Raw genomic sequence first — 26,789 nt, forward strand, 5'->3', positions numbered from 1 at the left:
TTGGGCATGTCGCAAGGCAGACGGGCAGCGCCGTTCCGGTTGACGCAATGTGGCAGCGCCTGGTCTGAGCGCAACATTGCCGTCTTTCAGCTGCCACCTGCAACTCGTCCATGAGCACCAGGCGCAAAACATGCATAGATCAAGAGGCTGCCCGCTTTTCATACCAGGCCAGCATCAATATCAATTTCCTCCTGGTCCCCAAACGTGCCTGACCAGGCGAACAGCTTTTCAACCACAGCGCCCGTCCGAAGTTAGCAAGCTGCCATGGTCGTTCAAGTCATTGAGAGTCGCTACACTGTCGACTTTGACGTATTAACTGCTCATCTCAAATCTATTTACGACCCCGAACCTTTCGAGGTGATCGTATGTATTTCACAGCTCATGCAACAATGAACAAGAGGGTGTTTCTGACCAAAGCAACGTAGCCACCTGATGAAGGAGAGAAATGGAAGATCAAGGTTCCACGAGAATTAACTCGCGTAGGTTCATCCCGATCTTTCGGAACCCAACCGTATCTAAGAGGCCTGCTAATACTCGTATGAGCAGGATCAGCTAATAGATCTGCAAAGAAAGTTCAGGCAGGCGCTTAAGGCTGCGTAGCCGCCTGCATGTGTTAGCCACTGCCCAGATTCGTGGGGGCGAAGCTGCCCAATTAGTGCCGACCGGTCAATTTTCGCTGGATGGAGACGCCTAGTCTGATGAACCGTCCTTTACCACAGGCCTGAGTCCGTCTCACCTGTTACTAGCGTGTATCTACTATTCACTGCCTTCATACGTAGATTCAAATGTTAATACCTGCACCTGCCAAAGTTTGCCTATCAACAATTCCACGGAGCTGGTCACAGAACAGAAGCATGCATCAAAATTCATACCAACCCAGACAGATATATTCTCCTACTGAGCGAGATGAGTATGCAAATTGGGAAATGTACCCTCAGAATCTCCAGGTGAGCCCATTAGGGGTAGATGCCTATTGTAGCAGTCATCAAATAGACCGTCTAAGTAAGGAGCTGTTTGTCGCGAATCATGAATCCTCATTTGATTTTCTGACTATGGACCTACCCAGGGATGGCAAGTATCTTCAGCACATGCTCGCCAATTCTCAATTGACATGTCAACAGATAGCTGCCGCGATGCATCATGGGAGATTATCCAATCCTTTGAGAAATTGGATGCACTCATGGAGTTAGGACAGGCCACCTCGGTCTTGTGAGTCAATCTGCTTTAAGGAGCGATAGAGTGTGTGTAGATTGACCGATCGGATAGTTCCATTCATCAGAGCTACACATGGAGTCGCCTCTGCATTAGTGAGGAGCATTTTCGTCGCCTTTTTACGCGGCTTGGAGTGCATCCGGGCTTTCTGGATGTCGTTTTCCTGTTCCGCGAAAAGCTGGGACCTGTCGAAGAAGGTTTCAGCTCTGCTTTTGTAGATATCATCCCTCCAGCGGTCCACGACATTCAAGCGAGGACAACGCAAGGCCGCAGCTACCGTAGTACTCCCATTTATGCCATGATAATAGAAGCTAAAGCAAAGCGCAGACATTGGCTATAACATCAAGTACGTCGCGAGACACGGTCGAGCCCTTCCTAACGATCCATTCTCTATTCGAGAAGTTGGTGTATACCAATACTTTTCGTCAGACACTCAGCAAAGCAATTGGGTCCTTATACAGGCCTCGGATCGAATCAAAGATCGGCTGCGGTGCGCTTTTCAATCTTGTGACGATAGCCTGCCAAAGATGCAATTTCTATTTCATTCGATCATTCTCCTAGATGGTTCTGAGGACTGGCGCGAGTATATGATCTTTTTGGAAGATGCGTTCACCAAACTGGTAAGTAGCAAATTGCAATCATTCATAATTCACTGACAGGTGTGGGTAGGTCGACAAGGGCTTCTTTACTAATTTGAAGGGCGCGCTGCAGAAAGGGGATCTAATCGCGGACTTTTCTGACCTTAGGAAGCTTCAGATCCTGACTGACAAGCTGCGGCGCCTAGTTCACGTATTGAAATTGAATATTCGCCTTGGCAATCTGCTCAAAAAGGACATGGCAAGAATTGAAGCGTCTTCTTCCTCAGATTTGGGCACGAATTTTGATGCAATCCAACGTAACCTGGACAAATATGTGCTCGACCAAGAGACGCATTTCGATAGGCTGGAAACGCTGATTGCTCGATCTAGTGGCATCATTCAACTCGTAAGTTCTCTGTATGCACTTCAGAAACTGTGTCTGATGGCGCTTCGCACAGGTACAAAGTATACAGGACACTCGATCAGCGGAAGCAAGCCAACAAATCAATCATGAAATGCAGACCTTGACAGAGCAGGGTGTGAATGAGAACAAACTGATGAAGAGACTCACCGAGCAATCCACTAGAGACACGAGATCCATGATGACAATCGCTTTAATATCTGCCGTCTTTCTACCCGCCACATTTCTTGCAGTGAGCGTCCCGAGGTTTTTTCACATGATGAATGAAGAAATTGACACCCACTATAGACATTGTTCGGATCGAACTTCTTCGTCTACTCGCAACCGGAGAACAGTCTTACCGTAGCCTCCAATTTCTGGGTCTACATTATCTTCACCGCCGCTTTTTCAGGGGCGACTGTTCTTCTCTGGTATACCTGGAGGCAACGCAGGCTACAGCAAGATAAAGAGAACGACGTGGAAGCACTGTAACATCGTGAATTCTCAGTTTGATCAACTATGTGCACTCCTATTTCTGGAGCCCTCTTACGGGCGCGACCTCGAGTGCAGCATTTGGTACCAAGGCTTGCTGGGGGAAATGTCTCGCTCGCGGGTAAAGACTTGCCGCGTGAGGCTTGCACTGTGATTGAGCCGCTCAAAGTCATGCGTGCTACTGTTACTTCGTTTGATGGATGATGGCAAACTACTTGCGCAACGATCTACCTTTGAACCTACAAGAAACGGCGCACCACAATCCATAATGTAGGAACAGCAAGCGGATGCTCAGAGAAGAAAAAAGTCTCTATCCGATCGTTCAAGTTCGGCTGTTAGCCGCATCGAAAGTATACCAGAAGGGAATATCAACACCCAGAGCGGGCTTCTCAAACAATAGCTGGGGACCAGCCCGCAGGGATGATCAAAATACTTACTGAGTGGCGGTACGCAGCAACGCTAGGACTGGCAACAAAGCCTAGCCGTTGAGGGCTGTTCCAACCTTGGCCGCTGAAAATCAGCGCAGCGCCACATTCGACCCTTTCACCAGTCGCTCTCCTCTCCTCCACAATTGAACCCGTGTCTCGCCCTCCCAAGATATTGTAGATCGCGGATATCGGCACACGCTCACGGGGGTCATGCCTCGAACTGCAAGCTTTGTCTTGAGCGCCTTACCATGGACCATATTTGTTTTTCCCTGCACGACGTGAAGGGCGGGGTGTGCATCAGGCTCTGCAGAAACCCTTGCAACGCGGCTGATTTGGCACACCTTCGTGTTCGCCTGAGATCACCGGTTTCGCTCACCGGTGAGCACAACCAGTGGGCGCAGTTGTTGAGTGCGCATTGCAAGCGGGAAGTGTAATCTTTCCTCCAGCTCTGGGTTGACATTCCGCGACACGGTAGACACCAATACCAATGGAAAGAACGTCTCCCTGTACTGTGGCCTTCCGCTTTCTTGAAGACAACCAAGTGAAGCCGGTCAATGAGCATTTACAACCCGGCGGCGCCTCATTCTACGTACCTGCGCGGAAGATCAGAGCATTATTTGGCAACAACATTGATGGGCTCACGCTCGAAAAGATCTTTCTTTGTCCATGCGTGCAATGTGAGGAAGATGGAGGTCCAGTGCAGGAACGCGAGACCCACTTCAATAAACTTAGAGAGGAGGAGCTACGAGGCGACTATGCCCTCATATATGCACTACTAATCTACATTCTCCGACCAGGGCTCATTCGAAAGTTCCAGCTCTATGAGAGGAAGCTGCAAGGAACTGAGTACTTGAACGAGGCCAGCTTCAAGGTATTCAAGTATGAACAGATCGATCGGTTTCATACGATGAAAACACGAGTCTTGGACACTCAGTACAACTTCCTCATTCGGAAACTCACAACGCACTCTGACATTACGACCATTTCGAAACAGGAACTGCTACCGATTAAGGAAGATACAAAGCCCAAGGGGGTGGGTTCGTTCGCAGAAGTCCGGTGTTTCGAACTTCAAGACGATGAATATCGATGTCGTAATTTTGGAGAAGTAGGGCTTCCTTTGTTTCGTCGTTTTGCGATCTGACTTCTGCAGAACGTTAAGAGATTTGCCCGGAAGCTCTTCAAGCAGGATTTGGCCGTGTTCGAGGCAAAGGAATGGAACAACCTGCAGAATCTCTCGAAGGGAGAGAATCATGCAAATCTAATGGTAGCACTAGGTGCATACCGGCACGGTAAGCAGTTCTTCATCTTGCAAGAGGAGGCAGATTTTTCGCTCCACGATTATCTCTTTAGGGGAGAAGGTGCGGAATTTGGGTCTGAAGAGCTGTGGAAGCAGATCAAGGGAGTTGCGGATGGCCTGGCGACGCTACACAGGCTTTACGAAGGAACCAAGATCGCGTATCATCGAGATCTGAAACCTGCAAACATTCTGATCGTGAAGGGAGTCTTCAAGATTGCAGACTTTGGTTTGCTCGAATTCAAGCCACCCACATTGGCTGGCGATACTTGCTCAACAGGTATCCCGAACGCCCACAACACCGGCTACTATGCTGCTCCTCAGCAAGGCAAATATACTCGCGACTCGGATGTATGGTCACTAGGTTGCATCATTTCTGAATTGGCAACCTGCGATATACGAGGTCGAGACGAGGTCAAGCAATACAAAGAAGCTCGCATTGTCGATGGTGTCTCAGGCAGGAGAGACATTCCACGCTTCTGTAGTGGGCAAGTTATTAAGAATGCAGTACTCAATCAGCACAAGACTCTGAACGAGTATATGCAATTGCGAGCACCGACCAACACGGACTCCAGATCTGAGCAGTTCCAAAGAAAATTCTTCACACAGGATTTCTTTGCACTCTTGAACAGCATGTTCAAATGTGGGCCAGGATATACAGTGCCGAGCGAGGTTGCCGTTCCAGATGCCGGCCAGGTTGCTGAAACGATCGAGCGGCTGCGCGAGGCAGCAGTCCCAGCATCAGAGCTAGAAACTCGGATCGAAGAGCTCAACTTAGCCCAACATCTACCGGACCTCATATCAATGAACTTCTCGTTGATGAAACAACTCGAAAAGTTCAAGCAGGTTCTGACCCAGAGGAACATTTCAAAATTCGCCACGACCAGGCTAGTCCATCTAAAACAGTCTACCATCAATCTTCAGGGAAAGCACATGGCAGAAAGGCGGCAAAGGGGCCTCAAGCGAATCAAACAGTTTCTCGACAACTCTGGACACTTCATGGAAGCCATCAAGACGCTTCCTGATTCCAAAGAGCTGATGGGGTTTATTTGGGTAGGTCGACACCAGTTCGATCGCTTCCACGTTGACATAAAGCTAGGGCCCTGCCAAATTCCTGCTCGAAGTATGTCATATACGGAGTCTCCCTGGTTGTAGCTGAATGTATAATCTAGGAAACAGATCACCGTGAAGAGGCTTTCAGAGACCTTGTTGACATCTATGGCCAAGTCGGAAGGAGTCTACCTTCGTTGTCAATGTTTCGAGAGCTGTTCAGCATTGACCCCGAGCTGACACGGACGATCTCTACGACCTATCACGATGTGATTCAAATAAATACATGGCTTATGATCTACTTCCAGCAGCATCGTAAGTCATCTACCTCGGTCTAGGATCAAGTCCTTCATAACCTAACATGAATCAGTCTGGGGGGATTTGTTTACGACGACCTGGAGGCGATATAAAGCAAGATTTCAAGGTATCATAGATCGTATGCAATCTCGCTTTGAACTTATCAAAAGACGCGCTACTGTTGCTCAATTTGAAGCCTTCGACAACGCAGCCAGTCTTGAAGATGAAGAAGGTTCTGCTACCTCAGAAAGCGAGAATTTGACTCGAAGCCAAGCAGTCTACGCATGGCTGAAGCCTGTGGACATGGAAAGCGAACAGGACCACCTAAATCGAATCCGTAGAGACTTCCCAGACACCTGTCGATGGGTGTTAAGAGATGACACGTTTCAGGAATGGTTTGACCCACTGTCTTCGCGAACCTCGTTGCCGAAACTACTATGGTTGAATGGCAAGCCTGGCGCTGGTAAGTTCACGCATTTAGCGAGGGTGTGGCATGTTAATAACTGGAGCTGGCTATAGGGAAAACGGTGCTTGCATCTCTTGTTATAGAGGAAGCAAAGCAGATTCAACCTGCTTGTACGGTCGTATTCTTCTACTTCAAGCATAGAGACAAGGAACGCAACACCTTCCTCTCCATGGCGCGATCTCTTCTCATGCAAGTCCTTCGGCAGAATCGACACGCTCTGGATTACTTCTACAGTAAATGCTGTAATAGCGGAGGTGTCCCCATTACATCGCTCGCTGCTAAGGAGCTCCTCGAATTGGCGCTGAAAAATTGCAATTCGGTGTACATTGTGCTCGACGGCTTGGACGAGTGTCACAACAGAAAAGAGAGAGGAGATATTGTAAGCTGGTTTCGCGAGCTCATCGAAAATCTTTCCCCTGACATATGCGACCAAATCCGTTGCTTGTTCATAAGCCAGATTGACAGTGCTCGAAAGGATTTTCGCGACCTTGCGACTATTGCGATGGATGCTGGGAACAATAAAGCGGATATCGAGGTTTTCAGTCAACTGCAGTCTCGCGCGCTTGTAGAAGAGTTACGCATTTCCAACGAGCTGGCGAGTAAAACAGCCCGTCGCGTTTCTGACCTGGCAAATGGTACGTCTGCCTCAAGCAATATCGAACAATACGCTAACGCTACATGCGCTGAAGGTATGTTCCTCTTTGCTCGCCTGTTTTGGGTAAACCTGCGTGGTCAAAGTTCGATCGATAGCCTGGAGCACGAGTTGAAATCCTTCCCAACCGATCTTGGCAAGCTGGATGAGATGTAATTGAAAGGACCCTTGTACGCGTGTGCCATTGTTTGACCAGATTTTAGGTATGCTCGGATAATGCGAACGATCATGGAAAAGCCAGTCCGCGCTCAACGCGAGGAAGCATTAATGGTCCTCGGATGGCTTGTATCTTCCAAACGATCGCTGAAGATGCACGAGGTGCAGACCATGAAATCAATCGATCTCGAAACAAGAAGCGTCCAATATTCACGGCGGCATTTCCGAGTTCATCTTAAAGACCTTTGCGAATCGCTGGTGGACGTACGTGCCAACAAGACCGTGGAGCTGGTTCACATGACCGTGAGAACGTAAGCGCCGAATACAGTTGAGACGGAAAGTCATGATATGCTGACCATCACCAGCTATCTCGCAAAAAGTGGTTATCTAGATGTGCTAGCCCAGGAGCTCCATATGGCAACGCTCTGCGTGGACTACCTGAACCTGCCATCTTTCAGGCTACCAATCTCGGAGCAAGCTGTGTTGGATGGAGAGTATGGCTTCATGGAGTATGCAGTCAGTTATTGGATTCCACACCTGGAAGCCGGCTTAACGCCGCCCCCAGCTATGCAAGACCAGCTTCATAGGGAGCTTGCTGAATCACTGGAGCTCTTTGTCGACCAGCATTGGAACGAACCGCCCATTAACAACATTGCAGTTCCCAAGCGCACTCGCGATATGCTCCAGATATTCGCCGAGTGCGAAAATTATCTGGATATCGAGAACGCGGTGTTCCTAACGGACAAAGAAATGAAACACTTCAGTGACGTCAAACCAGAACAATCCGCGCTGGATTTTCCGAGGATAATATCTGCGGTTCGCCGCCAGCTCGAATCCTTCGCAAGGAACTATTCTCAAGAACGCCTTGCTGAGGATCTGGAACCCAAATACGGCATCAATCTATTCAAATGCTCGAGGTTCAGCTGCAAGTACTTCACGGAAGGGTTCTCTACTCCAGAAGAACGTGAGAAACACATTGAACGACATGAGCGGCCACATCGCTGCACCGACGAGCACTGCAGAGGTTCTAAGATTGGATTCCCGACAAAAGCTCAATTAGGTAAACATCTGCGAGGAACTCACCCAGATGGACTGGAGCGCCAAAATACATTCCCGACAGACGAGGAAATCGAGGAGAGCGTGCGGGAAAATAGTATAACTCTGTCCGTAGAGCGCATACCAGAGTCCGAGCCAGAACTTGAACCAGAATCCTGGGAGCCAGACCCCGAGCCTTCACTCGACATTGAGCCTGCGCTGCTGCCCGACCTCCAATCTGACACTATCCCCTCAGTCCCGAACCCGATTTCCTCGTCTCGCCCTCCGAGACCACCCAAGCCCCCACCCACAAAACGCCCTCGAATAAAAGTATCATACACCTGCGAGCACTGCGGAAAGAACTTTGGCAAGAAATTCAACTGGGAGTCTCACCTCGCGACGCACGGTGGCCCCATCTCTACGTGTGCCTACTGTGAGAAGACGTTTCGGCGGCCCAGCGACATGAGGCGGCATGAGAAAACGCACGATCCGGATAGCGCCGTGAAGTGTGGAGGGATTTTGCCGGATGGGAGGGAGTGGGGATGTGGTGAGAGGTTTGCGAGGTTGGATGTGTTGAGGACGCATCATAACACGTCGGTGCAAGGGAGGAAATGTGTTGCTGAGAGGGATGGGGGTGGGGAAGGGTAGAAGGGGGGAAAGATGTTGGGGACGAGGAGGTTGCGGAGAAGGGCAGCAACGTTGTAGGGAAACAGGTTCGACTACCTAAGTTTCGACAGATGTCGAACAGGTGTGACTGGTTTGTATCTTAGCTTTGAGATGGGTTTTCAGCCGTTCAATGTACGTTCAATAACGACTTCCTAATTGATATCATCCCGGTCCAAAAACCTCTGCATTTGCGAATCTATCTCGCAACCCTCACAGTGCCGAGATAGGACGCACGGCCATCCATTTATATATTAGCTCGTGCAGTCCGTTTCGTCTCCAACGGAAAAATTATTTGTGCCGCATCTTTATGTACTGGGTGTGCAGTGTCCTCCTGTTGCAAGATCGTGATGACGGTGGGTGATTCTACGATCGCGCCTTCGCGTGGTTATCTACGGAAACTGCATAGCAAACTTATATACAATTTATTAAGTATTTATAATACTATAATGTAAATTTTGTAGTAGCGAGCGTACTTTGACCTAGCGAAACACGCCCTAATTATTGCTGTCTGATCCAGGTACTTGTTGTTAAGTACAAGTATGAGCACGACGACAAGCTTCTATAATATCAGATCTGAATGCGCCACAAACTCGTTGAACCACCAAAGGTCTTGCAGAGTATCCCCATTCAGAACATCGCCATGGCTCTCCTGCGACAAAAATGCAGCCGACGGGTAAAGGTCAAGCATCTCGGAATGCCTCCTCATATCAGCTTCTCGACGCCTTCGATGTAGTTGGATCAGAGTTCGTGCCGCAGTGGCTGCTTCTCGGGTCGCTGTTGTCTGGTATGCCTCGTGGACAGCAACGACGCAATCCAGACAATCGCCCAGTATTGCAAATGACTGTAAGGTGTCCATCACCAGCAGCGTGCACACCGCCTGGAAGGGAATATTGGCTACGTGATGCCAGGGAAGTCCTGTAGTAATGCTCGCGTGGACAGCCTGAATGCTAGCATGAATTAGTTCCAGAATCTTCTCCATAAGATCTCCTGGTATCTCTGATTTTGATGCATAAAGTCTGCGGTGAATACATAGCATCAAGTTACATTGTGCTAGCACAGATGGCGGCTGTGTATGTACTCGACCCAAGACTTTCCTTAGAGCTGCAACAAGGCTGCCTTCGCTTAGTCTGTTCGCGGGGTCCAGGTCCTGCGAGTACGGCAAGAGATCCAGTAACTCTGCTGTATAAACTCCTGGCTGCGCAGGTATCCGAACATCGTCGATGTTTGATAATACAACACGATTTCGACCAAGGTCATACGACATCCATGTGTTCAGATGTTGCGCTACACCAAGCAAAGCCATCTTAGGGAGATGAGGATCTCGAGAGTCTTGAGGTAAAGAGAAAGCACTGCCGGGGCTGACATTAGTCGTTAACTTTGCTGCATCCATGATGTGCAAGGTATTGCAGCTTGCTAACCATGCCTCTTCCGGTTTTGCGGTGATTCGTAGATAGACCGTACGCAGTAACCAAGCAGTAGCGCTATACAGCGACGGAGGATCTGCAATTGATGGGTCTAGCCGGCGCTTAGCAAGTGCGACGAGACTCAGTTCAACCGCTACATCCTGGGTACCGGAGAAGAGGCAAGCAAGGGCGGCAACGCCACATAAAACTGCATCCTGCACGTTAGATGGTCTCTGGTTTATCCAAGTATTCCAAATGGTTTGCTGCAATATGTCTTTATCAATAAATCCATAACAAGGATGGACCTTTTCAAAGTAGATCATAGCCAGTTGTTGCATCTTTGGTTCCGTCAAGATAGCTGTGAGCGACTCCTCATGTATGGGAGTCGCTTTTTGCCTCTCTCCAAGGAACAGATTCCATGCCAACATTTGCATTGGCGAGACGTTTCGATCAGACGATTCTAGGGTCATCGTAAGCAGCCGTGCGAAAGCTGCACCAGAGTTGCTCTCAGCAGAGCGCAGGTATCCGGATGGTCCTTGAGGCTCTTTGTGTTGTGGCTCTTCTTGTTGCCCCCGTCTTTGTTGCTCTTGGTCGTCCTGATCGTGGCCCTGTCGCTCTTGACTCTGTTCTCCTGGGCTCTGGTCCTCTTGGCTTTGTCGCTGGCACTGGCGCTGATGCTGTCCCAGCAATCGGGTGCATGGTTGACGACTCAATGGTTGCTGTTGTTGATTGCTCGTCTCTTGCGTGTCTACCGCCTGAGTCTGACGTGTATTTCTTTGTGGATGTCGACTACGAGGTTTCGAGCGATATGAACAGTCGTACCCGTATCCGACGCATACGTTACATGGGCGACTTCCATCGCATTTCCTTTTGCGGGTCCGGCAGGGTTCGCAAGCAATGCGCAATCGCTGGCGTTGCGTGTGCATATCTTTGACGTTCACAGATGTATTTATTCTGCTACCCAAAAATATACAACCAGTAATTGTTGGAGAATCTAATGCACAGGGGAGTCAAGCTTAGGTTAAGGTTAAAATTACAGCTGACGTAATTAGTAGATTATGGGCCGTGTCGGGTAAAACCTACTCGTAAGATATCTAGCCTTAGACCCATGATATTCCCAGAGGCTAGCTGAAGAGTCTCAAAGCCGTCCACTTTGGGATTTGCACTGCAATTTCTAGCGTAGAGGAAGAGACCAAAGTGGTAAGGAACGAATTATCGTTCAGGCAGAATGCATGAGAGTTGTCTTTCTTGATTGGTTATGTAAGTATGTAGGATGGAGTGATGTCATGTGGAGTAATATATCTACGACATCTATGATTCGCTAGGCAACAACAGAAATACGGTTTATATTGAGCTGTACGTCGCCTGGTGCTTGACGTCGCCTTGTTCAGTAAATGTCCCCGGGACTAATAGGAGTCTTCCACACTGCAATCTTGGAGTGTAAGTAATAATATTTGTAGTGAAGGGTCTCACTATTTCATTCTTTCTTCTCGAAACTATAACAAGAGTAGTTACCTATGATAAGCACTAATACTGAAAGAAAATGAAGCGAGAGGTTTTTAATCTAGGCACCTGGTAGAGCTGTTCCGCTCGTTGAAAGGCGCCCACAGTTTTCCTTTCTCAAAACATCGCAGGACAATTCATGATAGTCAGTCTATCCGAGAAGGGTCGGTAAGCCCAGAGTCAGCTAGATAGATAATCGCCTTGTAACTTAATAATAATAATAATAATAATATTACAAGCTTCAAGTATTGCGTGATACTTCCTTCAATGCAGGAATGTAATAATGGTCATACCGACCCAAAGCCCGAATCGAGAAGTGAAACTTATAGTTTGGATATTCAATTGTGCTAAACGTGGTTAGCTTTGCTATTGCATTGCAGTAGAGCATGCACTGTTTCCTTACCAAGTACCGTTGAAGATACCTTCAACGGCCTCCTGCAACCATTCGCCGTTCGGTAACTGACGACTTTTTATCAACTACAAACCCAGAATGTCAGCACGAGGGATATTTTTACTTGGTTAAGAAACATACCTCAAGTCCCCGCACAACAACCATTCTATCTGGATATTGAGCAGCTATCAACCCTAGCACAGCCCACGCTGTATTCACCACCTGGCTCTCCTCATGCTCAACGTATGTCTGGTATTCGCAACTGTCCCAATGCTCACCCCATCCACCGTCGTCCTTCTGCTTGCTCACAAGAAAGTCACAACCCCTTTGGACGGCTCTCGACGTCTCGTAAGTCTGACCTATAGCGGAATATGCTTCAAGTGCAAACATTGTACCGTATGTGAAACAGATGCCCCAAGATCCGTACCAGGAGCCATCTGGGAGCTGAGAAGCCTCCAAATATTTCATAGCCAACTCGATGGTTCTATCTATGTCTTTCCGGCGATAGATTGGATAGAAATTTCGAAACATGGACAATCCGCCCACTACGGCTGTTGTGCATTCCGGATACGAGTATTCGACCATGCAGCGATCAAATACCTCGGCGGGATTAAGCAGTTCGATGTACGCGCTGGTGCGAGCTTTTTCATAACTTCCAAACCCGCCGTCGGGATTTTGCATGGTCAGAAGGGTGTTAACGCAATCATAAAGTCTGTCTGTATCAATGATCTTGTCGAAGCCGCTTGGTAATGTCAGTAATTGTACGTAACATTCAAACCAGATCGTGATAAATGCAACTTACAGCTCTTCCTGAAGTAACAAAGTTGCCTTTAAGCCCTCGGCCGAGCAGTCAGACACGACATAGCTTTGATCCTTTGTACTGAACGGCCACCCGCCTTTCCTCTGTTGCCTAAACGGGTCCTCCAAATCGTCACGAAACTGCGAAATCTCGAGAAACCTATGTGCATTTTCCAACATGGCGCGAAACTCAGGCCGTCGTCCTAGCCCGGCTTCAGCAACGGCGATGATCGATAATGCGGTATCCCATAGCTGGTCGCCGTTTGTACCACCACAATTTATTCCATTTTCATCCTTCCAGAGATACGGGAGAAATTTCTCATGGTGCTTTTTGATAGCCTCGCTATTTGGCCCATCACTTAAAAACACTACCACCGTGTGAAACGCTTTGTTCACAGGAGCTATATCGTTGTATGATGTGTTCTCGTCTTCGCGTCTAATCAGATCGCGCACCACACTATTCGCCTGGTTATGTATCCATTGTGGCCGAAAATACCATTCCCAAACCCTCATTCCATGGTTGACTATAGATAGAAACCTATTGAGCGGTTTCTTCCTGTCTTGAGGACCGACGTCGTGCATGTATGCCGCGAAGTTGATAGTTTCGTATTTTTGGCAGAATATTTCGTCGCGGAGCTCATGGATGAGTTTGTTGGGTTCCATTTGGCATTTATTAGAATACAGGTAAGAAACGGGGAGGTAGACGGCGCGGCATTGCACCCACCACCTCCATGGATGGAACGGGATCCATTCTGGGAGCGCCCTGCGTAGCTTTGTCAGACAGATTGTATCTCCTGTTCATGCACACATACCAGATCTCAGAGGGTACGGGCTGTACGCCTTCCCACTTGAAAAGATTCAGGCACGCGAGCCAGTATCTGCCCCATTGCGGCGCCAACAGCGCACCACCTGATCGAGTTAGAATAATGACGTAGTAGTATGGTACGTAACCAGCCTACCAAGCTCATGGAGACATTCCCTGGCCTTCACGATAATGCCATGGCCCGTGTCCATGCCGAGAATGCGAAGTGTCACATAGTACAAGACTGTCGCGAAGATTGTCGACGGGCCATGGTTATGCAGGCCCCATCCTCCATCCTCATTCTGGTAGTGGCAGATCCATCGCGTCATTTCGATCGCCCATTCTCGCAGTATCTCACCTCCCGTTATGTACAAGGCGAAGACAACTCCAGGGAGTAGGAAGCTGGGGCCCGCGTAGCTGCCGCCCCAGTGACCATCGGTGAGTTGGAGGTTCTTGTAAAATTGCAAACCGTTGTGTGCAGCGTCGGAATAGGTCTTAGGCTTAGATAAAGAGTGGCTTTCCTGTTTTTTCTATTAGTTGAATGCATATTGATGTGGAACATTGAAGTGAGAATGTACTACCCGTGAAAGGCCCAGAAAGTATCTTTCTGCAAAGGTTTGGGGGTCCTCGATTTCAAATTCTTTGTCGGAGATGTAAGCCCACAGATGGACTCCTTCGTTTGTTCGAAGTCGCCAGCGGGTGGGATCAGTTTTGGGTAGCCAGTGGCCCTTCTCCATGGCCACAATCGCAGAGAGCAAGGCAGTTGTGGGGATGTCGAATGGAGAATAATGGCTGTAGTGAGATTATAGTCAATTCAACGCAATCAGAGTTGGCGAGAAAGTTGCAAGAATGCGGCGTGGATATTGGGGCGTGGGTACCTTAAATAAGAAGGTGCCTGGCTTTATTAGGTACTCGGGTCTTAATTGCCTTGTATGTGCAGTCTATCTAATGCGGGTAACACAACATGAGGGGCGCAAAGACAACAAACAAATTTGACCATCCGATTGGTTTGTACAATTTACAAGCTCTTGCTTACCCGTCGTGCCGTCCTCCCCTTGTTGCAGCAACGGGAGCGCCCTGGCCTTGGCCTGACCCTCCAGCTATGACCAAAGGAACTCGGCGACTGGACACCTGCAGCCCTATAATAAAATGTCACCTAAACACCTACGAGAACTCATTGCTGATACCAAAAACTAGCCAGGAGTTTCACTCTACCCATCCAAGACAATGTCATCAAAGTTTAAGATATCTGTCTTTGACTGACGAAAGGCTTCCCTGATTGTGCGGTCATGAACTGCACTGCGAACCTTGATCGACACACGGTAAGGCTTAGGTTTGGTAACTAGTCCATCTATGAAATATTAATACATACAGCAACGATTGGATTTGGCTTGTTAACTTACCTATCTTCGCATCCATATCTAGCGGGGCCGCTGCTGGGTCCGGACTAATCTCAAACGCCCAAAGCACCCTCGACACCGCAATGAACAAACTAGCTTCCGCAACGAAGATACCTTGACACAGACGTCTCCCAAACCCGTAGTGGAAATGATCTCTTTTCTTGTAGTCGGGGTCTAGTGCCGAGGAGGACGCATCCAGATCGTCCCCTAGGAACCGAGCAGGATCAAACGCATCAGGATTCTCGTAGCGCTCCGGGCTTCGACTAAGTACTGTAAGATTTGGGAAGACTATAGTACCTTTGGGTATGCTTTTTCCTTCATAATTATCGTCCTTTGTTGTGGCGTGTGGAATGCCTAGACTTCCTATCGGCGACCACCGGTGTACCTCCTTTATAAGTGCCCGGACATAAGGGAGAGACATTTCATCGCTCCATGTAGGTATGCGAGATAAGCCCACAACTTGGTCAAGTTCTAGAAGATGTAAGTTTGCAGGTTTTGGCTTCAATTTCGTTGGACCTGTCGCATACCTGCTTGAGCTTTCTGCATCGTATGTGGATGCAACGCAATGACTTTAAAAAAAGATTGCAAGTATGAAGATGTTGTATCCGAACCAGCACCAATCAACATAGCGATGATATCACATGCACTCTCATCGTCTAGCCCCTCATCTTCTTGCAGCTAATCTCTCAGTACTTGTTACGCCAGTGCTTGGTTGCATAGACTTACCTTGATCAACAGTGATCCAAAACAGTTCGGAGCCGCGCCTTTCTTCACTTGCTGATGTACTGTACGAAGAAAGGCCCGGTTTAGTCTCATCTCTCGTCTCCGGAGAGATAAGGCCAATCTTCGCGCTGGCTGCAGGAACTCAGGTAAATGTGCAAGGAAGGGGAAAAAGTCGATCGCAAGTGAACCAGGTTGGAAGTCTGCCATTTTAGTTTTTTCTTCCTTCATACATGGCTAATTGATTTCTTACATTTCAGCATGGCCTCCCATATTGCGTAATACTCTGTCATGATAGGGTGGTCAAGTTTTGCTAGACGAACACCCCAAGATGCGCTGAAAATGACACTCATGCCAAAGCGCTCTACTTCGTTCAAGAATCCCTCGGGGCGCTCTATTAGGGCATTAATCAGGACGATAGATTCGTGATCTTGGTAGATACGTAAACCAGCAGATTGTTGGGGTCCTAGCAGGCTATGATATATCCTCCGAAGTAATCGAAAGGTGTCACCTGCCGGTGTAGTGACAAGTCTATACGGCCATGCTTTTGCACGGAAGTCGTTGAAAGTAGGACGTGAAGAATATAATGTTCCTCTCTGTTTTGCTTTTGCCTAAGTGATGTTCCTACAAGGTGGTAAATTCAAAATAATCACTTACCTTGTCTAAGAGGTCTTTTGCGACGATAGGCGAATTAATGATAAGGACTGGATTCCTTGCAAGCCAGAGCATACACGTCTGTCCGTATTCAGATGCAAGGCGAATGAGCGTCTTCTCAGACTTGGTCATCAGCTGAATGAAAGATACAACATTTCCTATCAGCGGGCATGGAGTAGGTCCGGGAGGATAGCTTGGTGTAATGGAATTCTTTTTCTTCGCCTTGGATGAGCTGGTAGCGGAACTTTTAATGCCACTTCGAAACACTAAAAGACTGAAAGCCCAAGCACAGGCTACGCTGACACCGAAGATGAGTCCCACGGTATTCATGTCAAAGGCCTTCTCAGATGTAAGATACGTCTTGAAAAAATTTTGACTTGCCCGGCAGTAATGAATCAGGCTGGGTAAATTCTAAACCTTTCGCTGGGTTGTTGAGACAAAATAAATGTTAAAAGACTGACCAGAACTCGGGGTCAAAGTTGTTGATTAAGGCATCGACATAATCTACATCTCCCAGGCTTACAATCGGCGATGGTCGCATCGGATGATGGCCGCATTTAATTATGCGCGGATTACTGCTTCGCCGCACTGATATTGATGGAATACGCAGTATTACAATATTAATTCCTTATTCGTAACGAACCGTCCTATCAGACGACCGGTCTTAGGTTTGAGAAACCCCAGAATGTTGGTGGTTGCTGGGAGGCAACTGTAAGACCAACCCCATTCTGTAGATAAGGCTTCGGCTCATAATTGAGTCAGTCTTCCCCATCAATGAGTCTGCGAACCTTGCATGTGATTTGCCTTTTTGAACTAGGCATCCCTTACTTTGAACTTGGCCAAGACTAGAGGCGTATTTGAATCTGTAGTAAGATGGCACATGACGATAAGGCATCGCGATCATAGAAAATACATCTGTAGGTAGAAATCTAAGAATCCTACAACACCCTCTAGACGATCTCCAAATCTATTTCTCTAATCACTGTATCATCTACGTTCATTATAGGTTAACACCTAGCAATCTCTTCAATTTATGCCTAAAATACAATTCCATGAATGCAAACAGTGAGCCTTTTACGACCTTTATCATGCATTCACATATGAAAAAATTTACTGCCCACTTCAATATCCGTTGTACGTAAAGAGATCCAAAAAGGAAACCGGTGCACTTTGTCTCAAGCCTGAATTGGCCGTTACATTCTATATGGATGGCTCCGGTATACTGGAGTTCCTTGTCAGCGGATATTCATCGAGTGATATTGCTAATGTGTCGTTGTCTGTTTCACTTCTCTTCGACCTCGTTTTAGACCTGGTCCTGGAGTTGTCTGAATCCACTGCTATTGTTGACTGTATCTTGGCATTGCGATTGAACAGTGGTTTGATGGTCGGAATGCATGCACATATGATACCGATGTTAACTTCCACCAGGGACCTGCTCAAGATTGCTGGAGTGGTTAGTGGCCTAATTTTTGAGAGAAAAGAATACGAAGTTTAGTACAGGTCATTAGGAAAATAGCGAATCTAATACGTACCAAACCAGGGCGTTCACCATCACATCTACATTTACTTGTGTCAGAACCTTGTCATGCATCAAAAGAATAGATAAAAAGGCAGGGAAATCCTTACAAGTAAAATCGACGCTACTGACAACCTGTCCGAGGACAGTTATGCGAATTATACTGGCGAGCAAAGCACTGCGATAGATTAGCTGATGAATCTTGAGGATGATATATGGATACTCGCAGAAGCCCAAGCGCGAACAGACCACAGAGTAACAGTTTCTCTTTAGTGGACACACGCAGCGACCAAAGTACCGGCATTGGAAGAACTAGGAGCATTAGATCCGCAGAGGCAATAAGAACTCCAGTGGAAATCTCAAGAGCGGTCAAGTTGATGCATTCCCCTTCTATACCTTTCGGCTCATCCCAGGCGTATCGAAGTGGACGGCATTGGGTAAAGACGAGAATAACTCCAACAAGCGTGGTGATAATTATGTAGCCAAAAATGGCAAACCACGCTCGTTTAAAAGTTATAACCACGAATGTAAAGATCCTTTTGTAGAAAAAGAGTATTGAGGCCTTCACAGAAAGGTGGGCCACATTGTAGGTGATCTGGAGAGCCAGTAGAATCTAGTTGTTGTTAAAAAAAGACCTAAGATTTCCAACGTTTCTTGTTTCGTTAACTTGACTTTCTTACCTGAAGATTCTTCGAGATGTAATCAACTCCACCCTCTTGAACCACACGCATGCTGTGCTTGCCTGCGCCGAATTTAACAGCTACGACTTCGTTAGCTCAAAAAATGTATCATCTACTACAAAGCATACACAGAAGTGCTTCTGCCCAAAGTCCAATGGCCAATATCTATTTTGTCAGTTGGAGTCTAACATTACATTTTACCCACATACCAAAGCAAATAAGATGAGGACATCCTCCGTGTGGCATTTGATCCCTCGCAATTTCTTTGTGACAAAGCGAAAGACCACACTTAGAAGTGCAAGTGTAAAGAAAATTGATGTCACAACTATAACAACATGCCCTCGATTCTCATTGTAGTGTAAGATTTGATAGTTAATCTCCTCTATGGTGATTTTGGAGAATGATAACGAAACCATAGTACGATCTTATCACTTTTAGGATTTGACTGAGGTGAGGCGGATGCTCGAAGCTGCAAGGGGGGGCTTATCATAGATAAATACAGCAGAAGGCAATCGCCTACATGATAAGCCATGTTTTAGGCTAGTGAACGAATACGGTAGACTATGTTACACTGCGTCGTCTTTCAAAAATGGAAAAATAACAAGCCTTAGCGGTAACTTGGAAAAGATTTGTTCTAGTGACAAAAGTATGACACTCGTTGTCGCCTAAAGCGGTCTACGTTAGTAATGAGTGTTCATAATGCATATCTGTATATGTGTATGCAAGTTGGGAGTTAAGTGTATTGATAGTTAATAGGTAAGAACAAGCTACCTTCTGCCTAACGACAACTTTTCAAATACTAAAGAAGGGTCTGATCTTGAGCGGTCACTGCTGACCATTGATTTGGATCTCTACATAACCAATTCATAAACAAATAGGTTCCGTGATGCACATGAGCATGCTTTCAAAACAACCAGGTTCATACAAAATTCCCTAATCCTGATGGTTAAAGGATCTATTGGGTTGTACAAATCCAACGAACCTCTCTTTACTGCAGATAATCGTATACAATCCGAGCGAATTCTTCGTCGGCAGCTTTACTGACGCGAGTGTTGCGAACAAAATACCGGGTTTCAGAGATAGTTTCAAATGCCCAAACCTGACGATCAGCGACATTTACATCTGAATTATTCGCGTCTTACCATCTGACTATTCCACGTTCCACTGGTAGCACCTGCCTCGCTGTATACTATGTCTTGCACCTCCATCTCGAAGTGCTGAAATAGTCCCATGAGTGTAGCGTCTTGAGATACTTCCGCTGCTGATACGAATTTACTGCGACCATACACTTCTCCCCAAATAGAATCCTTGTGGTATGCAGTGACCCAGTCGAGCTTCCTCGTTTCAGTAGTTGCCTTGATACCGAAATTGGCTTTGTTCTCGAGAATTATTGTGGTGTCCGGTCCTGAGCCGTGTTGGTCGATGCAGATGGTGATTTCAGCAAGTAAGATTGCCTTGCGCATGAGCCAAGAAACACCTTGGAGCGCCATTAATTTCTCTGTACTACCCGATAATGCCTTGTTCTATACTTTTTATTAGCTGCACGTTGAATGGGCAATACAATATTACAAACCAAAAGCCAACTGCCGTTGATATCGCGTACAGTCTTCTCCGGTGGTGCGGCCATTGCTGATTGATGCCGACTAGGCAAACGAACATAGATATTGATCCCCGACTAGGCAAACGAATATAGATATTGATCCCCGACTAGGCAAACGAACATAGATATTGATCCCCGACTAGGCAAACGAACATAGATTTGCAGAATGAGAACGATGATGGATCGCTAGTAAGCTGCCAGGAATGTTTGACCATCTTATATTTCTTCCCACGCATTATTGAATGATGCTGTGCGATGCAATCTTACGAGTTGGTATCCCGTCTCGCTTATTAACCCCCCTCTCAAACCGTTTACCAGCCTTGCAGCTAAGTATATTTCATCATCAGAGAACCGTCCTCTCATTCCCTTTTTTCAGGGTCTGCTGGCATGCCCACCCTTCCATCTTACGGATAATGTCATCAGCCAACTCGCCTTGTCTGACCGGTGATACTCCCACCAACCTCACTACCTCCGACAATTGTAGTCCAGGTTTTTTTTGTGAGAACGTTTCATTAGGTCTGTTTTGACTCACAATATTCTAATCATTTCAGGTCCCAACAACGACGGAGACCACCCTCCCCAATATTGCCCACCTACAAAACAATGCCAGGCCAGACGCTTACTCATGATAAAAAACATATGTCCAGAGCCTCAAGGATTGTATGAGCCACATATCTGTGCTCCAGGTTACTACTGTCCATTGGGCGGGAGACAAAAATTACAATGCCCGAAAGGGCATTTTTGTCCTACAGGAAGTGAACGACCTCGACTATGCAGTGGAATCCACATATGTCCGGCTGGAAGTTCGAAGCAAATGCCAATCACTGGGCTCACAATTGTCGTTCTTATAGATGTTCTGATCTTACTTTTTATTCTATTTCCATGGCTTCCAACTCGCGTCAAACGACACATGAAACTTCCCCTGCATGTCAAAGATGCCATTATCTGCACTCCGTTGAGTCGAAAAAGATCGTCCCAACGCAATTCCGAAATACTTGAGACCTATGACGGCTTGCAGAAGTTTGTAGAGTCTTCAAAACGAGGGATCGGTACAGACGCCGCAAGAATACAAATCGAGTTTGAGAAATTAGGATTTACACTTAAAGGGAAACAAGGAATGGTGAATGAGGTGCTGAAGGATGTTACAGGGTCTGCCAGTCCCGGTTCTTTGCTTGCCGTCATGGGAGCTTCAGGCGCTGGTAAATGTATGACTATGTTTCTTCCTACAATTGTACATTTGGCTGACGTGAAATAGCAACCTTCGTCAAAGTTCTTACTGGCAAGGCCAGGGCAACGTCTGGTATCACATCTATAAATGGAACCCCGACGAGTATGACAACGTATTGGATCACTTTCCTATCCCTCATCCAAGAAGACACTTGTATCTAACAATATGTCATAAAGTTTTAGGAAATTGATTGGATACGTTCCACAAGATGATATCGTACTTCCGGAATTAACCGTTCGCGAAAATATACTCCACTCGGCCCTTATACGCCTTCCAAAAGGATGGACAAGACGAGAAATTGAGGAGCATGTAGATACGTTGATACATTGCCTCGACCTTTCACATGTCGAAAATAGTCTTGTTGGAGACGTGATAAACCCTGTCCTTTCAGGGGGTCAAAGAAAGCGGGTGAGCATCGGTATTGAGCTCGCTGCCGCACCTATGATGCTCATATTGGATGAACCTACATCTGGCCTGGACGCAACGTCGGCTCTCTCCATTATCAAGCTTCTCAAGTCACTTTCTGATCTAGGAGTGAACGTTATATGTATAATTCATCAACCTCGACGAGAGATCTTCCTGTCATTGGATCGAGTGTTATTATTAGCGGGTGGTCGGCAGATTTATCTCGGAAACACGAAAGACTCAGTGTCTTATTTCAGAGATCTAGGGTATTCCATCTCGGACGAATGCAATCCGGCCGACGCGATCATAGATATAGTCTCTGGGGATACCCAACGATACGCGTCTCCATTGCTACCTCAACATGAACCCCATTCCATTCATTCTTTGGCTGATATCTGGAAAGGGCATGAAGGCGGAGAGAGGGCATCAACTCAAAATGCGACAATCCAGAACACACGTCAAAAATTTCAGACTGACGCTCTTGCGGCTGCAGCTGCACAAAGAGGCGCCCCACAAATCCGACAAATATTCTACTGTCTATTACGGGCCTGGACTCAACAATCTAGACAGAAAGTGGGTTTCATACTAGAAATTGTAGTTGGTGCAATATCAGGACTTATGATCGGGCTTGCAGTGTACCAATTGGACGGTCTTTTGTTTCAAGGAGTCTATCTCTCTCCTTTCGAACTTCTTTCAAGCTCTACAAATTACACATTAGTCTCTGAGTTAGGTTTGTTGAATAGTCTAGCTATAGGTGAGATACACTACGCACATACAGTAATTAAGCTAAGCGAGAGCAGGGCTGGCAGCGGCAGCACCAGGAGTCAAGACCTTTGGTGAAGAGAGTAAGTTTTGGGCTTCCCATTGCGAGCAGACCTTTGGCTTACGAAAACAAAAGAGACGCTATACTGGCGGGAGACTGCCTCTGGACACAGTCGATCAGCTTATTTCATAGGCAAAATTTTGTCCACATTCTTTCGCATAGGGCTATCGTCGCTCCATTTCACGGTTTTCTACGCGTTGTTAGCGACACCAATAATGCCTTTCGGGCAGCTCTACCTCTCTCATCTGCTGTACTTCTACTGTGAGTTGTCTGACGAATTCTAACTCTTCTTCAGTAGATACTGACATTGCTCATAAGGCATATATGGCCTGGCGTGTGCCGTGTCGATGGTCGTGTCACGAAAGGATGGACCATTGCTTGCTATGATTGTGAGCCTCATCATAGGAATCTTTGGGGGATACGGGCCATCTCTCTCTACAGTGAAATCGTGGCATCTTGAATGGATATGGCGAATGTGTCCTGGTGTAAGCTTATCGCAGCATTCTGTATCAACCTACTTACTTGGTACCAGACCTGGTTTTCTGAAGCGTACTTTCACGCCCATGTGACTCCTTTCTCATATCTCTATGATATTGAAGCCGCTGCCAAGTGGACAGGTTACACTTTAGGTCAAATCGATTTGGATTTCGGGTCAGTATTAGCTACTTTATCTCTGCTTACCTGTTATCTATGAAACTCATATGAATGTCAGAATGCTTTTCATCATTGGAACAATCTACCGAGTGCTAGCGTACATGGGACTTACTTTTCTTAATCGCAATAAGCAAGTATAACGGTTAAGTAATTAGGTTCATTTAATCTACCTAACACCTATAAAAAAGTGCTAAGCTGCCCTACAAACGCAGCGTACCTGATGGTATTCTAAAGCAATCTTAAACACCCAAAATGCTGAAAAGGCTGAGAAGCGCAGTATATCTGGGAAAGATCAATCAAGGGCGATTAATAGACGAAGATAGTCCATGATTCGTGAGAAAGATTGTCGACCCCTAGATATTGGAATGCATATTGGCCTCTCAACTTCTCATTGCCCGTCATTCGCCAGATTCTCACGTCTATCCGATCGAAGTGATGTTACACCCAGAGCGACTGCATTAGGATTTGGGGGCTGCAAGGATGCCGCCAGTGCCGTGGACGCAGTACCAGTCATAACAGCCGGGTACGAGGGCACTACATAGTACAGTATTGATGACACACATTGAGTGGCACACCCACCCACGCAGACGGGGGCCAAAGAGCCTGGTGCTGGTAAACTGCGGGCCGAAATGGGCCATTCAATCAACTACAGCTCATGTAGATGAGGGCTCCCTCGCATCACGCAGCCTGATGATACATTGGATCGATCATCAAACAAAACGAGTCGAAAGGGGCCGATGACGGGTATGAAGTCATCCTCATCTCCCTGCAATGTTGGGGGTTGGTCTGACCGAGGAAGAACAGATAGTACGGTAGGAGGGAGAGTTTCACCGGTAGCAGAGAGTGGATGGCTGGATAGATCAAGTGCGCAGTCTGATGGTTGGATGCTGGGCTGTTGATGACGATGGATGTCGCGATAATGATGATGATGATGATGATGATGATGATGATGATGATGATGATGATGATGATAACGATGGTTTTGTGTAACGACAGGTTCGACTTACTACACAAGGTAAGTGAAGGGATGTCGCAGAGGTTTGTATAGGGTAAAGCGAGTATCATGACACGATAATAACTCTGACTTATCCAAGGGGATAAGCTACTTGTTGTACTGGTAGGGTAATTCCAAAAGATCAGATACAAAGAACTCCTACATATGAAATCTGGCAATCTTATATATCCGTCCTTCCTAGTCCTTGCTCGGTTTGCTCAGTTCCCCTTGGCAACTGATCGAACTGAGCACTGCTTGGTCTGCTCAGTTCCCCTTGGCAACTGATCAGGCTGAGCACGTCATGTGATGTTCCATCACGTGACTTTTCTCTGGGTGTCATCAGGCTCCTTGAGTCCGATCTCCGACTTCCATCCCACCTTCTGGCTCTTATAGGTTCCGGTATCGTAACATTTTGCCAGGGCACTAGAGCAATGATTCTGGATCGGGCTAGGTGTAAAGATATCAGCAAGTTATCTAATAGGGATGCAGGATAGTTATCTTCTAGGGTTATTAGCTAAGTAGCTAGTTAGGTAGTATAGGTATAGAAAGATAGTATATTCTCTATCTAGGCTATAAACTATTATAGAGGGTAGAGGTTATATAACTAGATAGTGTTACGATCCAACCTAGGAAGACCCGCTATAAGAAGGGGGCCGCTCCGCCGCACACCACGGGACACCACCATTCACGTGACCATGATCACTATGATCACTATGATCAATGATCGCTATGATCACTGTGAGCAAAACGATCATGATCATAATTCCCGGTGATCATGGAACTATGATCACCTCAAGTATATAAAGAACTCAGAATACCCTTATGGTCTTCTGTGTTCAACCTAAGTTAGTATCGGACAATACACTCTACTGTTCTACCGCTATTATCCTTCTTGCCTCGCAACCGCTTCACGTTACTCTTCAGATTATCCCCGAGAACCAACCAGTAGATCCTCGATCTTAACATTTTGAACACCCTCAAGATGTCTGACAGCAGCAACATGAAGCGACTCGATAAGCCCGACCTCTTCTATGGGGACCGGAAGGAAACTAGAGTATGGCTCCTACGCATGGAGTTACACTTCAAGTATCACGAGGAAGATATGGATGATAGCGACAAACCCGCGTACGCAGCCTGCTACATGAGGGGCGACGCATTCGAATGGGTTAAACCCTACGTGGAGGAGGACTTGAGAGAGTTGAAGAAAGGAGAAGTCGAGGTCATCTGTCCGGTCATGGGCAGCTGGGATGGCTTCAAGAAACACGTCGAGACCAACTTCGGTCTAGCCAACGAAGAAAAACACGCCGAACGACAACTCCAAGTTCTCAAGCAGACCAAGTCGGCCGCCGACTACACCGCCAAGTTCCAACGATATTCCGTTCAAACCAAATGGAACGACGAAGCACTGATGACGCTGTACCGACAAGGTCTTAAGAGACGAGTCAAGGAAGAGCTTATGCGATCCGGAGCCGCCCTGGTAACCTTGTCGGACTTGCAAAACGAGGCAATACGCGTTGACAACGACCTTTACGAACTATACCTGGAAACCAAGGATGAACGACACAACCCAGGTTACAATCGACAGGCAAACGGGAGGCGACATTTTGGTGCTGCAACGCCGCGAGGACCTAGGGATCCGTATGGACCACAACCCATGGAAGGAGTGATCATGAACCAAATGAGCACTCAGAAAAAGAAACCAGGCTTCAAGAAACACGGCAACAAGAAGGAAATTGTATGCTATACCTGCAACAAGAAAGGACACATAACCCGAGACTGCCGAAACAAGAACAAAGTCTTTCGAACCTTGAACGTACTCCAGACATCATCGCCAAACCGCAAGGAACTGGAAGAATGGACTGTCCTAGGAACACAACCCGAGCAACGGGATTACACGCCCTCATCCCCGTCAGAGGACGGCCGCCTCTACGAAGACCCCGAGGACGTAGAAGCAACCAACGAATTTACGACACCTCCAAGCTGGGCGGAACCAAGTTGGGCTGACGATAGAACCCCGACACCGCACCCCGGAAAACGAGTAGACCTTTGGAGCTTCATCGATCACCCCTGCTCATACTGTTCAAACCACGAGGATAAGGAAAACATTGAACCACATCACCCTGAGGAATGTCAGGATCAAGAGAATAACAGAAGAAAAGCCGAACAAGTCGCGTTAGGAAGGCACCTACGACTACCAAAAGAAACGACACGACAAGAATGTATCGAGTATCAACAAAAGACGTACCCAAACGCGAAGAAACGGTTATCCAACAAACGAGCACCACTACGAAAGGACTACGGAGTGAACCATTATTGGGCCGATGCAAGAAACCCCAAACACCCGTTGATCCACTGGAGCTTTTGCACCGAGACCTACTGCAAGGCCCATTACGGCGCCAAGATCACCGAAGGAAGGTTTCCACCCGAAAAAAGAACGTGCAAATGGATACCAGATGAATGTTAGAACGACCACTGTGCGAAGCATCTCTGGG

General features: G+C 47.1%; 9 protein-coding genes across 9 annotated transcripts; 4 read left to right on the top strand and 5 right to left on the bottom strand.

Moving 5' to 3' along the window:
• Positions 1-1,111: 1,111 nt before the first annotated feature.
• On the top strand, positions 1,112-2,682 carry BU24DRAFT_465403 (uncharacterized protein; the record flags this gene model as incomplete). Its single annotated transcript, XM_033532271.1, has 6 exons — positions 1,112-1,209; positions 1,267-1,490; positions 1,540-1,832; positions 1,882-2,196; positions 2,249-2,443; positions 2,500-2,682. The coding sequence occupies 6 exons, from the start codon at positions 1,112-1,114 to the stop codon at positions 2,680-2,682; spliced, it is 1,308 nt and encodes a 435-aa protein (XP_033381415.1).
• A 2,541-nt stretch (positions 2,683-5,223) lies between these two features.
• On the top strand, positions 5,224-8,708 carry BU24DRAFT_352299 (uncharacterized protein; the record flags this gene model as incomplete). Its single annotated transcript, XM_033523723.1, has 8 exons — positions 5,224-5,457; positions 5,577-5,769; positions 5,825-6,214; positions 6,271-6,852; positions 6,907-7,021; positions 7,073-7,336; positions 7,391-8,192; positions 8,244-8,708. The coding sequence occupies 8 exons, from the start codon at positions 5,224-5,226 to the stop codon at positions 8,706-8,708; spliced, it is 3,045 nt and encodes a 1,014-aa protein (XP_033381416.1).
• A 492-nt stretch (positions 8,709-9,200) lies between these two features.
• Positions 9,201-11,327, bottom strand: BU24DRAFT_453337 (uncharacterized protein). Its single transcript, XM_033531260.1, has 2 exons — positions 11,213-11,327; positions 9,201-11,168 (listed from the first exon to the last, which is right to left on the bottom strand). Exon 2 carries the CDS (start codon positions 11,053-11,055, stop codon positions 9,286-9,288), a length of 1,770 nt encoding a protein of 589 aa, XP_033381417.1. The 5' UTR covers positions 11,056-11,168; positions 11,213-11,327; the 3' UTR covers positions 9,201-9,285.
• A 158-nt stretch (positions 11,328-11,485) lies between these two features.
• Positions 11,486-14,477, bottom strand: BU24DRAFT_425639 (terpene synthase). Its single transcript, XM_033528785.1, has 7 exons — positions 14,205-14,477; positions 13,781-14,144; positions 13,634-13,730; positions 12,826-13,584; positions 12,165-12,765; positions 12,036-12,109; positions 11,486-11,979 (listed from the first exon to the last, which is right to left on the bottom strand). Exons 1-7 carry the CDS (start codon positions 14,358-14,360, stop codon positions 11,874-11,876), a joined length of 2,157 nt encoding a protein of 718 aa, XP_033381418.1. The 5' UTR covers positions 14,361-14,477; the 3' UTR covers positions 11,486-11,873.
• A 57-nt stretch (positions 14,478-14,534) lies between these two features.
• Positions 14,535-16,906, bottom strand: BU24DRAFT_425640 (cytochrome P450). Its single transcript, XM_033528786.1, has 6 exons — positions 16,401-16,906; positions 15,997-16,339; positions 15,750-15,946; positions 15,551-15,701; positions 15,027-15,494; positions 14,535-14,974 (listed from the first exon to the last, which is right to left on the bottom strand). The coding sequence occupies exons 1-6, from the start codon at positions 16,725-16,727 to the stop codon at positions 14,835-14,837; spliced, it is 1,626 nt and encodes a 541-aa protein (XP_033381419.1). The 5' UTR covers positions 16,728-16,906; the 3' UTR covers positions 14,535-14,834.
• A 325-nt stretch (positions 16,907-17,231) lies between these two features.
• On the bottom strand, positions 17,232-19,069 carry BU24DRAFT_264076 (uncharacterized protein). Its single transcript, XM_033522528.1, has 6 exons — positions 18,803-19,069; positions 18,722-18,758; positions 18,594-18,673; positions 18,141-18,508; positions 17,930-18,091; positions 17,232-17,829 (listed from the first exon to the last, which is right to left on the bottom strand). The coding sequence occupies exons 1-6, from the start codon at positions 19,007-19,009 to the stop codon at positions 17,598-17,600; spliced, it is 1,086 nt and encodes a 361-aa protein (XP_033381420.1). The 5' UTR covers positions 19,010-19,069; the 3' UTR covers positions 17,232-17,597.
• A 484-nt stretch (positions 19,070-19,553) lies between these two features.
• On the bottom strand, positions 19,554-20,440 carry BU24DRAFT_425642 (uncharacterized protein). Its single transcript, XM_033528787.1, has 3 exons — positions 20,167-20,440; positions 19,736-20,116; positions 19,554-19,692 (listed from the first exon to the last, which is right to left on the bottom strand). The coding sequence occupies exons 1-3, from the start codon at positions 20,218-20,220 to the stop codon at positions 19,582-19,584; spliced, it is 546 nt and encodes a 181-aa protein (XP_033381421.1). The 5' UTR covers positions 20,221-20,440; the 3' UTR covers positions 19,554-19,581.
• Positions 20,284-23,424, top strand: BU24DRAFT_264171 (uncharacterized protein). Its single transcript, XM_033522529.1, has 8 exons — positions 20,284-20,462; positions 20,541-20,691; positions 20,745-21,398; positions 21,449-21,533; positions 21,604-22,580; positions 22,627-22,671; positions 22,725-22,910; positions 22,968-23,424. The coding sequence occupies exons 1-8, from the start codon at positions 20,436-20,438 to the stop codon at positions 23,216-23,218; spliced, it is 2,376 nt and encodes a 791-aa protein (XP_033381422.1). The 5' UTR covers positions 20,284-20,435; the 3' UTR covers positions 23,219-23,424.
• A 1,855-nt stretch (positions 23,425-25,279) lies between these two features.
• BU24DRAFT_351364 (uncharacterized protein) lies at positions 25,280-25,483 on the top strand (the record flags this gene model as incomplete). Its single annotated transcript, XM_033523691.1, has 1 exon — positions 25,280-25,483. A coding segment is annotated over one exon (204 nt), but the record flags the coding sequence as incomplete, so codon positions are not given.
• Positions 25,484-26,789: the final 1,306 nt, after the last annotated feature.

This window comes from Aaosphaeria arxii (assembly GCF_010015735.1).
Source record: "Aaosphaeria arxii CBS 175.79 unplaced genomic scaffold BU24scaffold_7, whole genome shotgun sequence".
In the NCBI taxonomy this organism is placed as follows: Eukaryota; Fungi; Ascomycota; class Dothideomycetes; order Pleosporales; genus Aaosphaeria; species Aaosphaeria arxii.